The 15,000-nt window shown below is 42.1% G+C and overlaps 1 protein-coding gene across 1 annotated transcript in view; it reads left to right on the plus strand.

Moving 5' to 3' along the window:
* PCOLCE2 (procollagen C-endopeptidase enhancer 2) overlaps nucleotides 1-15,000 on the plus strand; it is a 78,556-nt gene that overhangs the window by 28,353 nt on the left and 35,203 nt on the right. Inside the window, exon 3 of the mRNA XM_034661879.1 lies at nucleotides 13,554-13,809. Within this exon, the coding sequence (XP_034517770.1) occupies nucleotides 13,554-13,809 (256 nt within the window). The remainder of the gene's footprint in view (nucleotides 1-13,553; nucleotides 13,810-15,000) is intronic.

Below are 15,000 nucleotides of genomic sequence, written 5' to 3' on the forward strand. Positions count from 1 at the left end.
AAATCAAAAAGGCTATTAATGAGATGCAATGAAAAATGGAGGCTCTCACTGCTAGGATAAATGAGGCAGAAGAGAGAATTAGTGATATAGAAGATCAAATGATGGAGAATAAAAAAGCTGAGAAAAAGAGAGATAAACAACTACTGAATCACAGGGGAAGAATTCGAGAGATAAGTGATACCCTAAAGCGAAACAATAGTAGAATAGCTGGGATCCCAGAAGAAGAGGAAAGAGAGGGAGAGAGACAGACAGAGAGGCAGAGGAATATTGGGGCAAATTATAGTGGAGAACTTCCATAATCTGGGGAAGGAAACAGGCATTTAAGTCCAGGAGGCACAGAGAACTCCCCTGAAAATCAGTAAAAATAGGTCAACATCTCAACATGTAAAACTCATGTAAACTCATGTAAAACTTTGAAATCTCAGAGACAAAGAGCAAATCCTGAAAGCAGCTTGGGATGAGAAGTCTGTAAACTCAATGGTAGAAACATTAGATTGGCAGCAGACCTAGCCACAGAGACCTGGCAGGCCAGTAAGGACTGGCATGATATAGTCAGGGTGTTAAATGAGAAAAATCTGCAGCCAAGAATACTTTATCCAGCAAGGTTGTCATTCAAAATAGGAGAGATAAAAAGCTTCCAGGATAAACAGAAACTAAAAGAATTTGTGATCACTAAACCACCTGTGCAAGAAATATTAAAGGGGATCCTTTAAGCAAAGAGAGAGCCTAAAAGTAACATAGACCAGAAAGGAACAGAGACAATATACAGAAACAGTAATTTTACAGGTAATACAATGGCACAATTTAAATTCATATCTTTCAATAGTTAACCTGAATGTAAATGGACTAAATGCCCCAATCAAAAGACACAGGATATCAGGTTGGATATAAAAGCAAGACTGATTGATGTGCTGTCTGCAAGAGATGCATTTAGACCCAAAGACACCACCAGATTGAAAGCGAGGGGGTGGAAAACCATTTATCATGCTAATGGCTGTCAAAAGAAAGCTGGGGTGGCAATCCTTATATCAGACAAATTAGATTTTAAACCAAGGATTATAAGAGGTGAGGAAGGACACTATATCTTAATTAAAGGGTCTATCCAACAAGAAGATCTAACAATTGTAAATATTTATGCCCCCAACATGGGAGCAGTCAATTATATAAACCAATTAATAACAAAATCAAAGAAACACATCAATAGTAGTACATTAATAGTAGAGGACGTTAACACCCCACTCACTGCGATGGACAGATCATCTGAGCAGAAGATCAACAAGGAAATAAGGGCTTTGAATGACAGACTAGACCAAATGGACTTCACAGAGTTATACAGAACATTCCATCCCAAAGCAAAAAAATACACATTTTTCTCCAGTGCACATGGAACATTCTCCAGAATAGATCAAATCCTGGGTCACAAATCAGGTCTCAATCAGTGCCAAAAGACTGGGATCATTCCCTGCATATTTTCAGACAACAATGCTTTGAAACTGGAACTTAATCACAAGAGGAAAGTTGGAAAGAACTCAAATACATGGAGGGTAAAGAGCATCCTACTAAGGAATAAATGGGTCAACCAGGAAATTAAAGAAGAATTTAAAAAATTCATGGAAACAAATGCAAATGAAAACACAACTGTTCAAAACCTTAGAGATGCAGCAAAGGCAGTCCTAAGAGGGAAGTATATAGCAATACAAGCCTTTCTCAAGAAACAAGAAAGGTCTCAAATACACAACCTAACCCTACACCTAAAGGAGCTGGAGAAAGAACAGCAAATAAAGCCTAAAGCCAGCAGGAGAAGAGAAATAATAAATATCAGAGCAGAAATTAATTAAATAGAAACCAAAAGAACAGTAGAAAAGATCAATGGAACTTGGAGCTGGTTCTTTGAAAGAATTAATAAGATTGATAAATCCCTGGCCAGACTTATCAAAAAGAAGAGGACCAAAATAAATAAAATAATGAATGAAAGAGGAGCAATCACAACCAACACCAAAGAAATACAAAGAATTATAAGACATGTTATGAGCAACTATATGCAACAAATTAGGCAATCTGGAAGAAATGGATGCTTTCCTAGAGATGTATAAACTACCAAAACTGAAACAGGAAGAAATAGAAAACCTGAACGGACCCATAACCAGCAAGGAAATTGAAGAAGTAATCAAAAATTTCCCAACAAACAAGAGTCCAGGGCTGGATGTCTTCCCAGGGGAAGTCTACCAAACATTTAAAGAAGAATTACTACCAGCGCACCTAGGTGACTCAGTCGGTTAAGTCTCTGCCTTCAGCTCAGGTCAGGATATCAGGGCCCTAGGATGGAGCCCCACATTGGGCTCCCTGCTCAGTGGGGAGTCTGCTTTTCCCTCTGTCCCTTTTCCCACTCATGTGTTCTCTCTCTCAAATAAATAAATAAAATCTTAAAAAAAAAAGAATACCTATTCTTCTGAACCTGTTTCAAAAAATTGAAATGGAAGGAAAACTTCCAAACTCATCCTATGAGGCCAGCATTACCTTGATCCCAAAACCAGACAAAGATCCTACCAAAAAGGAGAATTACAGACCAATATCCCTGATGAACATGGATGCAAAAATTCTCACCAAGATACTAGCCAATAGGATCAACAGTACATTAAAAGGATTATTCCCCACAACCAAGTGGGATTTTTTCCTGGGCTACAAGGGTGGTTCAACATCCACAAATTAATCAGTGTGATAAACTACATTAAAAGAAAGACAAGAACCATATGATCCTCTCAACAGATACAGAAAAAGCATTTGACAAAGTACAGCATCTTTTCTTGATGAAAACTCTTCACAATGTAGGGGTTGAGGGAATATACATCAATATCATAAACGCCATTTACGAAAAACCCACAGTGAATATCATCCTCGGTGGGGAAAAAGCTCTGGAACAAGGCAGGGATATCCACTCTCCCCACTGTTGTTGAACATAGTACTAGAAGTCCTAGCCTCAGCAATCAGACAACAAAAAGAAATAAAAGGCACCCAAATCAGCAAAGAAGAAGTCAGTCTCTCACTCTTTCCGGATGACATGATCCTCTATGTGGAAAACCCCAAAGACCACCCCAAAATTGCTAGAACTCATACAGGAACTCAGCAACATGGTAAGATATAAAATCAATGCACAGAAATCAGTTGCATTTCTATACACTAACGATGAAACAGAAGAAAGAGAAATTAAGGAGTTGATCTCATTTCCAACTGCATCCAAAACCATAAGATACTTAGAAATAAACCTAACTAAAGAGGCAAAGGATCTGTACTTAGAAAACTATAGAACACTCATGAAAGCAATTGAGGAAGACACACAAAAAATGGTATATATCTACAATGGAATATTACTCAGCCATCAAAAAATGAAATCTTGCCATTTGCAATGACATGGATGGAACTAGAGGGTATTATGCTAAGTGAAATAAGTCAGTCAGAGACAATTATATGATCTCACTGATATGGGGAATTTAAGAAACAAAATAGAGGATCATAGGGGAAGAGAGGAAAAAATAAAACAAGACGAAATCAGAGAGGGAGACAAACCATAAGAGACTCTTAATTATAGGAAACAAACTGAGGGTTGCTGGAGGGACGGGGGTGGGGAGATGGGGTAACTGAGTGATGGACATTAAGGAGGGCACTAGGTATTCTGTAAGATTGATGCATCACTTACCTCTACCTCTGAAACTTATAATACATTATATGTTAATTAATTGAATTTAAATTTTAAAAAATAAAATCTAGGATGGGCTTAGTAGAGCTCACTTTGAACTTGCATCTTCTGCTGTGGTCTTGTCTAGAAGTGTACCAGGCACAAATGGGTGCCCAGAGCTCTCTTTTCAACACATGGTTAAGTGTGAAAGACAACTGTGAGAACTCACATCTTCGACACCTTTCAAGGACAGCATTTAAGACACACACTAATCACATGAAATAGCTGGGCACTGGCCCAGCTTGGGCATCAGGCATTGGGTTCCTGTCTTGAGGGGAGAGGGAACAAGAATTTGATGCTGCTGTTCCCATCAGCCATGTGGTTCCAGTGCTGTGGTTTGCATGCTGGTCAGGGAGACGCCTGAAGCCACCAGGCTACCAGTTGGCTGATTCAGTGGACAACATGAAAAGTATAGGTTTGTTGTACAAGAAACAGATGCTGGGAAATGGAGGCTGAGCTGTCCTGCTGTGGAATTGTCTGACTGCTCTGCTATAGTGGTTTGGTTACCTTTTGCCTGGTATAAATTTACAGCTCTTTGTTTGATTAATATTTATTTTATTGTGTGGCAGTGCTTTTAAAAATTTTATTGTTTGGCAATGTTCTTTTATTTTGCAGTAAGGCCTTTTGGGAACAAACAGCTAGAGAGCTCGTGTTTAATGCAAATCAAGTAGTGAATCTTCAGTTTTCAAGGAGGTTGATGATGACTGCGTAACTTCTCAGATTTGTCACCACTTACATCCAGAGTAGGGTCCTAGGGATATCAGCCACAGGAAAACCAGAAGATGCACCTCTGTGAAAAAAGCACAGTAGTACCCCTTTATCTGCAGCTTTGCTTCCCACAGTTTCAGTTACCCACAGTCAGCCAAGGTCCAGAAGGATTTGGTAGTAGCCTACGGCTGAGCCGTGGGGCCTGCATCGTCCCCCACCTCCCTCTCATCACATAGCCTTTATCATCTCACATCATCGTAAGAAGACGAAGGATGTATGCATACAATAAGCTATTTTGAGAAAAACCACATTCACATAACTCTTATTGTAGTTTATTATAATTATCTTATTTTATTATGAATTTTTGTTGTTAATGTCTTACCGTGCCCACTTTATAAATTAAACTTTATCATTGGGGCGCCTGGGTGGCACAGTGGTTAAGCATCTGCCTTTGGCTCAGGGCGTGATCCCGGCGTTGTGGGATCGAGCCCCACATCAGGCTCCTCCGCTAGGAGCCTGCTTCTTCCTCTCCCACTCCCTGCTTGTGTTCCCTCTCTCGCTGGCTGTCTCTATCTCTGTTGAATAAATAAATAAAATCTTTAAAAAAAAAAACTTTATCATAGGGATGTATGTATAGGAAAAAACATAGTGTAGGAAAGGTTCTGTACCATCCGAGGTTTCAGGTATCCACTGGGGGTCTTGGAACATATGCCCCACGGATAAGGGGGGACTACAGGACTCTACATTCAAACTTCAGCTCCTCCCCCAAGCAAAACCTAAACCACAGCTCTTTGTGCAATCGCTTGTCCACCATCCCGCCTCAGCGGTCTCCTTGCTTTGGTGTTCCAGGGTTCCCCATCCGTGTTTTCTCTTGGCAGACTTGAGTTCAGTAACTCTTAGCCACCACAGCCTCGATCTCTCCTCTGGCGTTTTCTTCTTCTCCCTTAGGCACCATTTGCAAAAGAGGCATAATCTGAAGCCCAGTTTCTTGTTCATTTCACAGCCAAGTCTTTGGCTAAAAGGTCCACTTCTTTTCTCAGCTCAGGAAGCACTCACGGCTGCTGATCGCTGTGTCACCGCAGCTGACCAGCTACATGTAAGGGACTCAGAGGGTCATGATATAGCGGTGCTGGAGGTACGAGTTACACTTTTGCAGGGGCCACTGAAATTACAGATGGACCTCAGTGAAGCTGAGTTTACTCACTTTTGCGAGTGCTCCAAATTGCCTGTTGCCTCTGCTGCTATTCACACAGCCCAAGACTGTCTGCTCTTTTGATGGCTCTATTACAGCGTTGATTCACATAGAATTTATATGCAGCAAAAAGAACAAAGATGTCTCCACAGTTGCCTGTCATGGCGCCGCTGGGTAAGGACAGCAGGTGAACGTCACTATCCATTTGTTAATCAGGGTTATTAACACAAAGTGCAGAGCTATAACAAACGACCCCCCAAGTCTCCGTGGCCTAACCCAACAAATGGCTATTTCTTGCTCCCTTCACAGTCCAGTGAGTGGGTGGCTGTCCTGGGCAGCCATCCTTTGAGCATTTACTCTTCTGTGGTTCTGCTGTCTCCTAGAACATTCCTGTTTCCTCTGAATTCCCTCCTTAGAGCAAAAAGAGAACCCCAGAAGGATTGCACTGGACATTCTATGGCTAGGCCTAGAGGTGGGTACATCACTTCTACCTATGTGCCACTGGCCAGGACCCAGTCAATGGCCCCAACCTAATTGCAGGGGAGGCTGGGAAATGTTGACTTCCTGTGTGTCCAGGCAGAGAAAACAAGGTTGCTGAGCATCTCCTCAGTCTCTGCCATAGTCAGGCCACGGAAGACACAGCTGGGGAGAAGTCAGAGCTGGGCTTTGCCACTGATGTGCTGAGTGGCTTTAGGTAAGTCACCATAACCACTGAGCTGTTTCTAACTTCCTATACCGGCGCTAACGCTGCTTGTCTGGTATCCCTAAGTGAGTTTATATTGTTGTGTAAATGTATGTGCTAGTAATAGGCATTGTGGCCTGCACTCTTTTTTAAAAAATTAAGATGATAAGGATCCCAGTTATTGATTCAGTAACTACTTTTTGGACTCCTGTAATAGCCAGGCATTGGACTCACTATCGACAAGCTCTGATCCCTGGATCTTACATTCTGACGGAGAGACAGATGATAATCTATAAAGAAACAACATGGTTATGTGATCTCCATGATCTAAAGCAACTGAAGGGCTCAGGATAGGCGTCTCTGGAAAGGCAATGCGTGAGCAGAGACCTAAATGATGATGTGGAGGCAGACACATGAATATTGGGGAGGAGATTGGGCCAAGCAGAGGGACCAAACTGTGCAAAGATCCTGAGGTGGAAAACCAGTTTGGAGGGATCCTTGAACAGCCAAATTGTTGTATGCAGGGCTTTAACTTCTCTGTGCCTCAATTTCCTCACATGTAACGTGTAAAACTGGGCTAATAATAACTTCCTACGGTGGCTGTAAAGGATGAAATGAAGTCATGTGTAAAGTGCTTAGAAAAATATCTGGCACGTGATATACGTAAGGGTGTACTGTGAGTGAGGATTTTATTCCAAGCACGGTGGGAAAGTTTTGGACAGTTTACAGTAGAGGAATGTGACCTAATGTCCACTGGTGCCGCCAGGCTGGGCTTGAGGTGGGGGTTTCCTTCCTTCTTCCAGACACGAGAGTGTAAATGGTTTTTTTGGTGAAATTACCAATCTCCCCCCTCCCCCTTCGCCAAAATGTTCAAAACATCACTTGTTATTTCCATTAATCAAAATGTATGTTTTATTTTCCAAACATTTATAAGATTTCCTCTTCAAATATTTAAATATACAGAGTATTTAAATAGACACAGAATATACATGAATAAGATTTTGTAAGCTTCTGATTTATCCCCCTCTTGAAATAGAGCCAAATATTTGTGCATAGTTTGCGCGTACATTTCTCGGCGTCACAGTTGGGGGGATGTGTGAGATGACACCGAGCTGCTGTGCCTCTTGAACTTGCTGTAAATAAAACACAGCCTTGTGTTTTAATAAGATTTCCTCTTCAAATATTTAAATATACAGAGTATTTAAATAGACACAGAATATACATGAATAAGATTTTGTAAGCTTCTGATTTATCCCCCTCTTGAAATAGAGCCAAATATTTGTGCATAGTTTGCGCGTACATTTCTCGGCGTCACAGTTGGGGGGATGTGTGAGATGACACCGAGCTGCTGTGCCTCTTGAACTTGCTGTAAATAAAACACAGCCTTGTGTTTTAGAGCGTGCTGTCCCAAAGGTCTGTTTGTGGAAGAGGACACTCTTAGAAGATTAAAAGGATGGCTTTTAAAAAAAAATCAGACATGCTGCAGAAACAGATCTTTTTGCTCAAGNCCCATAACGCCGGGATCACGCCCTGAGCCGAAGGCAGACGCTTAACCACTGTGCCACCCAGGCACCCCAAAAGGATGGCTTTTAAAAAAAATCAGACATGCTGCAGAAACAGATCTTTTTGCTCAAATTAGTAAATGGTGTGTTAGGGGGAAGAAAAGCTACAGACACAAAGGAGAGTGACCGTTTCTACAGAAATCGATTCCATACAAAGAGGCTCATATTTGCATTTTGCTCATAGGATCCTGAAAATGCAAGCCCTCAGCTTAAAACGCGGTTCCCCTGTTGGTTCTCTGGTAGCAGCTCTGGCACGGGCATCAAGAGACTTGGCACGTTTGCCGGTGACAGTAAGGACATCCCAGGGGCTATGGGGTGAGCTGAGGTCATTGTTGCCGCACGAGGCTTTGGCCCACACAGGACTCAGCTGTTGACAGGAAAAAACGTGAATATAGAATTGTTTTTTTACAGGCAGATAAATGAATCCCCTGGTCAATATAATCTCACAAAACAGCAGCTTTTTCTCCTTTGCCACCAAAAAAAGCATCTTAATGGAGTTTCTGCATTAACTATCAGCATTACAGGAGATTTGAAATATAAGGTTTCCCAAAAGAGATGCATCTTCTTTTGTTTGTAAAAAATGACCTAGAAAGGAGAGCAGCCTTCTGGAGCTCTGGTGCCGGTGAGGGTAGGATATATTAGGACACAAGAGGTGGAGCTGCCCAGGAGGTGCCTTGTCCAGGGTTTGTGCAAAGAAGCTGGTGTTCCATTTAGCACCTGGCAGATTCATTCACTTAACACATCTTCATGATGCCCCTCTGTTTGGGGCCATGCACCGTCCAGAGCCTGAGATGCAGCAGTGACCAAGGCAGGAGGGAGCCTTGCCTCCTTGAGTTCTGTCCTTCAGGAAAAATAGACAGTGAGGGAGTAGGTGGGTTGAGTGATCTCATGCTCAGGGACCAAGGCGCAGGCTGCTAACTGGGCAGAGCCTATCTTGGGAGGAGGAGCTGGGGTCTGGGGGTGCCTCCAAGAAGAGGTGACCTTGAAACAGACCCTCAACGTGAGTGAGAGGAGCAGAAGTGGGAAAGTATTGTAGGCAGAAGGAATAGCTTGTGAGGGGCCTATGAGTTTTGGGTTTTGTTTTTTAAGATTGATTGATTGATTGATTGATTGATTTTAGAGAGAGCACGAGCATGGTGAGGGGCAGAGGGAGAGAAAGGGAGAGAAATCCTCAAGCAGACTCCCCACTTAGCGTGGAGCCTGATTGCAGGGATTAGTCCTAACACCCCGAGATCATGACCTGAGACGAAATCATGACCTGAGACGAAATCAAGAATTGGCCGCTTAACGGACTGAGCCAGCCAGGTGCCCCCCGTGTGTTCTTATTTTCATTTCTCCCCCTTCTCTTCTTTCTCACCCAGAAAACTCAAGGATGCCCGGGCTGGAGAATATGTACAGCATTATCCCATTTTCATTAATTTTTAAAACAGACACAAAAACGCAACTGTGTATTTTGCATGGATGCATACACATTTATATAAAAATATTTTGAGTGGCACAGAAGGAAACCCACTCAATTTATGACAGTGGTTACTTCTGAGGTAGGAGGGGGAAATGGGGCCTGGATGGGTNATTTATTTATTTATTTATTTATTTTAGAGAGAGCACGAGCATTGTGAGGGGCAGAGGGAGAGAAAGGGAGAGAAATCCTCAAGCAGACTCCCCACTTAGTGTGGAGCCTGATTGCAGGGATTAGTCCTAGGATCCCGAGATCATGACCTGAGACGAAATCAAGAATTGGCCGCTTAACGGACTGAGCCAGCCAGGTGCCCCCCGTGTGTTCTTATTTTTATTTCTCCCCCTTCTCTTCTTTCTCACCCAGAAAACTCAAGGATGCCCGGGCTGGAGAATAGGTACAGCATTATCCCATTTTCATTAATTTTTAAAACAGACACAAAAACGCAACTGTGTATTTTGCAAGAATGCATACACATTTATATAAACATATTTTGAGTGGCACAGAAGGAAACCCACTAAATTTATGACCGTGGTTACTTCTGAGGAAGGAGGGGGAAATGGGGCCTGGATGGGGACGATAAACTCATTTTATCTGAAAATTTGTATTTATTTTATTAAAGGAGACATTAAAAATGTGTTGACAAAATGTTAACAATAATTAATTCTGGATGGCTGGTACCTAGGTGTTTGTTATATTACTCCATTTTATTAAAAATATACACATATGAATATTTTTAATATCCTTAACAAAGAAAAATCGGGAGTATAGACTACAGATTCTTCAAGTAGAGGGGTCACCTTTGGAGAGTATGCTTTACAAAGTTCTTTAGAATGACCGTCTAGGAGCTCTAAGCAAAGTTTACATTCCAGGGCACCAGACAATCTTGATTAGTCACATAAAAATAAAGAACAGCTGTTGTGTTGTGGCAGAAGGTTCCCTGCAGTAATCACTCACCTGCAATAGATGGCTCTTGGCCTTCAGTGCGACGTGGCATTTGTTTCTGGTTACGGCGGACCCAGAGCTGATACAGATCTCTGCATCCTCCTTCCGAAAGAGTTTTTGCTAAGGGACGTTGTTGGGATCGACACATGTTCAAAATTTCAACGATGTAACCTCGTTCCTACTGCTGAACATATGCGTATTTATCCCATTGGAAATGAGGATCCAGCTTGACCACAGAAAGCAATCAACAGAACTTTCTGTGCCAAAGAACTGAGAACTTACCAGTGAAACAAGACTCTGCCCTCCTTTGCCCCTCTTTGCTCATCTTGTTGCAGAAAGACCCCAGGGCAGTTTTCTTCATTTCTTGTAAATTTTAGCCCCTGGCTCGCTGTCACTGTCTTCAACACTCTTCCTTGGCATAATTCACAGTAATTTCAGTATCTACATGAAGGATCCTGTTGGGTCTTGCAGCTCCCCTCCTCCAGTGAGCTTATCCTACATTGTTCCTCTGCTACCCACTTCCACTGCATTACCCTGTCTCCCCCGCAATCTAGGTTGTTACTGTCCTCACCCCACTGATTCCAGATTTCTGTCCTTACCCAGCTTACATTCCGTGGCCCATCATTATGGTCACTCCCCTGCCTACGTCCTCAATTCTCTTGGCTCTCTCGCTCCATAGTCCTTGCCTGGCAAACTTACCCGACTCCCCCAACCTCCCCCCCCGCCCACTGCTAAAGTCCGACCCTCCACCTGCTCTGCACCTCCACCCAGGGGGCTGCGCGGGGCCAGGGAAAACCACAGCCATGCAGAGAGGCCTCACTTTTAGTTCATGTATCTCAAGTGGGCCCTCAGCACTCCTGACACTCCTGCCACACTTCCTTAATCCATTTACGCACCTCTCCTCTGTTCTCAGACTCCTGATAGCTCCTCTCACATCCATGTTTGCTGCTGATGACTTTTTTTCCTATTTCACAGAAGAAAAATTTCATCTGCTCTCATAGCCTCACCTACAACCCCACCTGCCCCTGCCTTTCCTCCTCTTGCTAGCCACAAATGTCCATGCTCCTTTCTAAGGACCACCCCCACCCCATCTGTGCCTTAGAGCAAATTGCCTACCCAATGACATTTCTCCAGCAACTCTCCCTCTCTCCTACTTTATCTATTTTGCGCTCTTTGTGGAATTATTCCCATTGGCATGCAAATGAGCCTTAATACAGCCCATTTTAACTATCCTGCCTTGACTCCCACCCCCTCTTCTAGCTAGCTACATATTACTGTGTTCATCTTCCCAGCAAAGCTCCTTGAAAAGCTTGTCCCTATTCATTATCACCAATTCCTCTCACCCATTTTCTCTTGATCCTTCTCTCTCCAGACTTTATCCCTGCTGCTCCCAAAACAGCTTTGTCAGAGTCACCAGTGACCTCTGGTTACTAAACCCGGGGGCGTTTCTCAGTTGTCTTCCTTGACTCTGCAGCCACACGTGACTCAGCTGACTAGTTCTTCTTCCTTGAACACACTCTTTTCACTCGGCTTCTGAGTACCACACCCTTCTGATTGTTCCTACTTCCTGACTCAGGCTCTAGCTTGGTTTGACCATTTCTAGAGCACCTGGTGACCTCAGAGTGCCCCAGGGGTCAATCCTTCTACCTCTTCCCTTTTTTTACTCTGTGGGCGGAAGAGTCTCAGAGCTTCGAATTGCCCTCCATACAGTTTATCTACACATTTACTACAGTCACTTATCATGCAAGGACAATCAACATTAAATTAATGTAGCTTGGAATGGTTTTTTTGGCTGGAAGATTTTCAGTGATTGATAGATTGCTTATATTTAAGATTACAGATGTGGCATCACAGTTTTGTAATTTTCTGATCATAGGCTAACTAGAGATTGCATGCAAAAAAATAAATAAATAGAACAACAACAACAAAAACCCAGAGGAGTTCTTCAAGAGGTATCTCGGTGAGAATGTTTAAAAATTAAATTGCATTTTCTGCTTTCAGCTTCATAGGCAGCGGCTTTGGAACTTCTAATACTCATACGAGTAAGATAAGCTCCTAGCAATTAGAATACAGCATGACAAAGCCAAAATACCCTTTTGAGACTACCGCACTACTTTCTGCCAATGGGGTGTGTATGTCTTTGACACAAAAGGCAAATAGCACTGAAACACTGCATCTTATCACAGAAAGAAAGAAAAAAAAAAAACTTTATGGCACTGAACTCACCAACATGGGAAGCCATGTTTATATTAAAGCATCTATTGACCCTTGAGTATGAGATAATTACTTAAGATGAATATAAGCCAACCACTGTTGGTGGTTGTGGGTTTGTTTTGCCTTTTGAATCACTGACTTTTTGTCATCTGTAAAATGAAATTCTTATGCCATTCAGTGGGGATCTCATCTACTTGAAAAAGTAAAACAAATCTGATTGTAAGACTTTATGACCAAATACTTGGATGAATAAATTAAAAGATGGTGTGAACTGGACAAGAAATGGGGCTTTTGTTAGAATCCTGCCAAATGCTTGTAACCATTTTTTCTACCTGTTCAGGGAACAAGGAGGGAAGCATGATAAGAATTATATGGAGGAAATTATGGTGAAGAAAGTTGTATGAGAAAGTGAAAACTCATCTTTTTCAGCAGTGCATTGTGTTTCAAGGTTGCCTAGTATGTAAAGTTTTCATGTGGAAAACAAAAACTCAGTGACTCTGAGAAGAGATGATTCAGTAATTACTCAGCATAATCAGTATAAATAGTTGATCTGGATTTTTCAGGACCCAAACTGAATTATCAACTATCTATAAGAGTTGCCAAACAATCCCTTCAGTTGTAACTTCATAGAAGCATTCTCCATATTGAGATTATCCTATTGGATTATTTGTGAAGAATGATATTTCAAATGTTTCTTTGCCAGGCAATATCTCCGGGTGCATGTGTGCTGAGGTCCAGTCAGGACTGGTATTCTTTGTAAGCAATGCCTTACCAATTAATAAGACTGACCTAACATTTTGCAACTTTGTTGAGATAAACTTCTTAGGAATAAGATTGTGTACCCTCATGAATTGTGGTATTTGTCAAAAGACAATTAAATACTGATATTTTATTAGGAATTCATTATGGTAGAAAACCTTTTCTGAGTTCAGATTTGAGGGAAGAAAAGCATCATCTTGGGTATTATACTTTTATCTGCTCGCTTTAATAATTGGCTAGACGAGAAGACTTCAGATACTGTTTTCATGACATGGTTTTCCAACTGGTGCTTTTCTCTACAGGTTCCCGAGGGAAAAGTGGTAGTTCTTAATTTCCGATTCATAGATCTTGAGAGTGACAACCTGTGCCGCTATGACTTTGTGGATGTGTACAATGGTCACACCAACGGCCAGCGTATTGGGCGCTTCTGTGGCACGTTTCGGCCAGGAGCGCTTGTGTCCAGTGGTAACAAGATGATGGTGCAGATGATTTCGGATGCCAACACCGCTGGGAATGGCTTCATGGCCATGTTCTCTGCTGCTGAACCAAACGAAAGAGGTACTGTTTCCACGTAATGGCAATCCTGGCAATAATAATGGCTCACAGTTATTGGATGCTTCCTGTGTGTTAGGCTCCGTCCCAGGCACTTTATATGTGATTTCTCCTCTAACCTGAAGTTTACGAGCAGTTCCTCTCAAACGGAGCTAATAAAGCCACCGAACCACCAAGAGACCATTCAAAAGGGTCTCTTTTTTTAAAGCTCATGTAATTCTTACCAAAATTCAAATATAGAGATTCCTGGAGTAAAAATGTGAAGCTTACATACACACACACATACGGATATAGACACATACCTCTTCACTCCATCAGCGTTCCCTCTTAGAAAGAGCCATGACTGGTGGTTCCCATACCTTTCTATGTACACTCACATATATATTCTTTTGCAGTAGCTTTTTTAAAACTCTAAGTGCGGTGTACATTCATATTGTTTCACAACTTTTTTTTTCACTTAAAACTACGTATGGGGTATTTTCATGTCGGTACATAGGAGCACCCATGGGTAGAAACCTCTACCCTGAAGAGATAACTGCAGTGGGCCAGCTGGGTTAAATTTGGAGCTTTGGGCTTGAGGGTATTTCCTAATCTGCTCTTGCTTCAGGCTGTTGCGCAGCATTTTGGTTTGAGATGTCAGAGGACAGGATCTGGGGCTGATAAGGGCAGCCAGAAAGTTTGGGAGGAAATGCTGGCTGGAAGCTACAGAGGAATTGAGGCATAAAATATACATATGAAAGTCACCTAGATCTTTGGCTCACAGCCAGACTCCATGTGTGCAGAGAGTTCTGCTGGCCTGGCACAGAAGCATCAGCTGGAAGATGAATGTGAACAGAGATTACAGTGGCTGCCATGGCCAGAGAGACAGACTTTGAGCTTGAGTGAAATGCCTGCTAGAACGCAAATCCTTTTTCATAGGAACACAACAGTATCTAGAGTCTCTATAATATATCATTCATAATATCCGGTATCCAGTCATGCGATAAGACCAGAAAAGTGTATCTGTATTCAAGGAAAAAAGCAGTCAATAAAAACTGATCCTGAGATAACGCAGATGTGGCAGTTAGCAGACAAGCACTTTATTTTTATTTTTTTTATAATAATATTTTTCTATTATATTGTTAGTCACCATACAGTACATCCCTGGTTTTTGATGTAAAGTTCGATGATTCATTAGTTGCGTATAACACCCAGTGC

This window comes from Ailuropoda melanoleuca, chromosome 6, assembly GCF_002007445.2.
Source record: "Ailuropoda melanoleuca isolate Jingjing chromosome 6, ASM200744v2, whole genome shotgun sequence".
NCBI classification, from domain to species: Eukaryota; Metazoa; Chordata; class Mammalia; order Carnivora; family Ursidae; genus Ailuropoda; species Ailuropoda melanoleuca.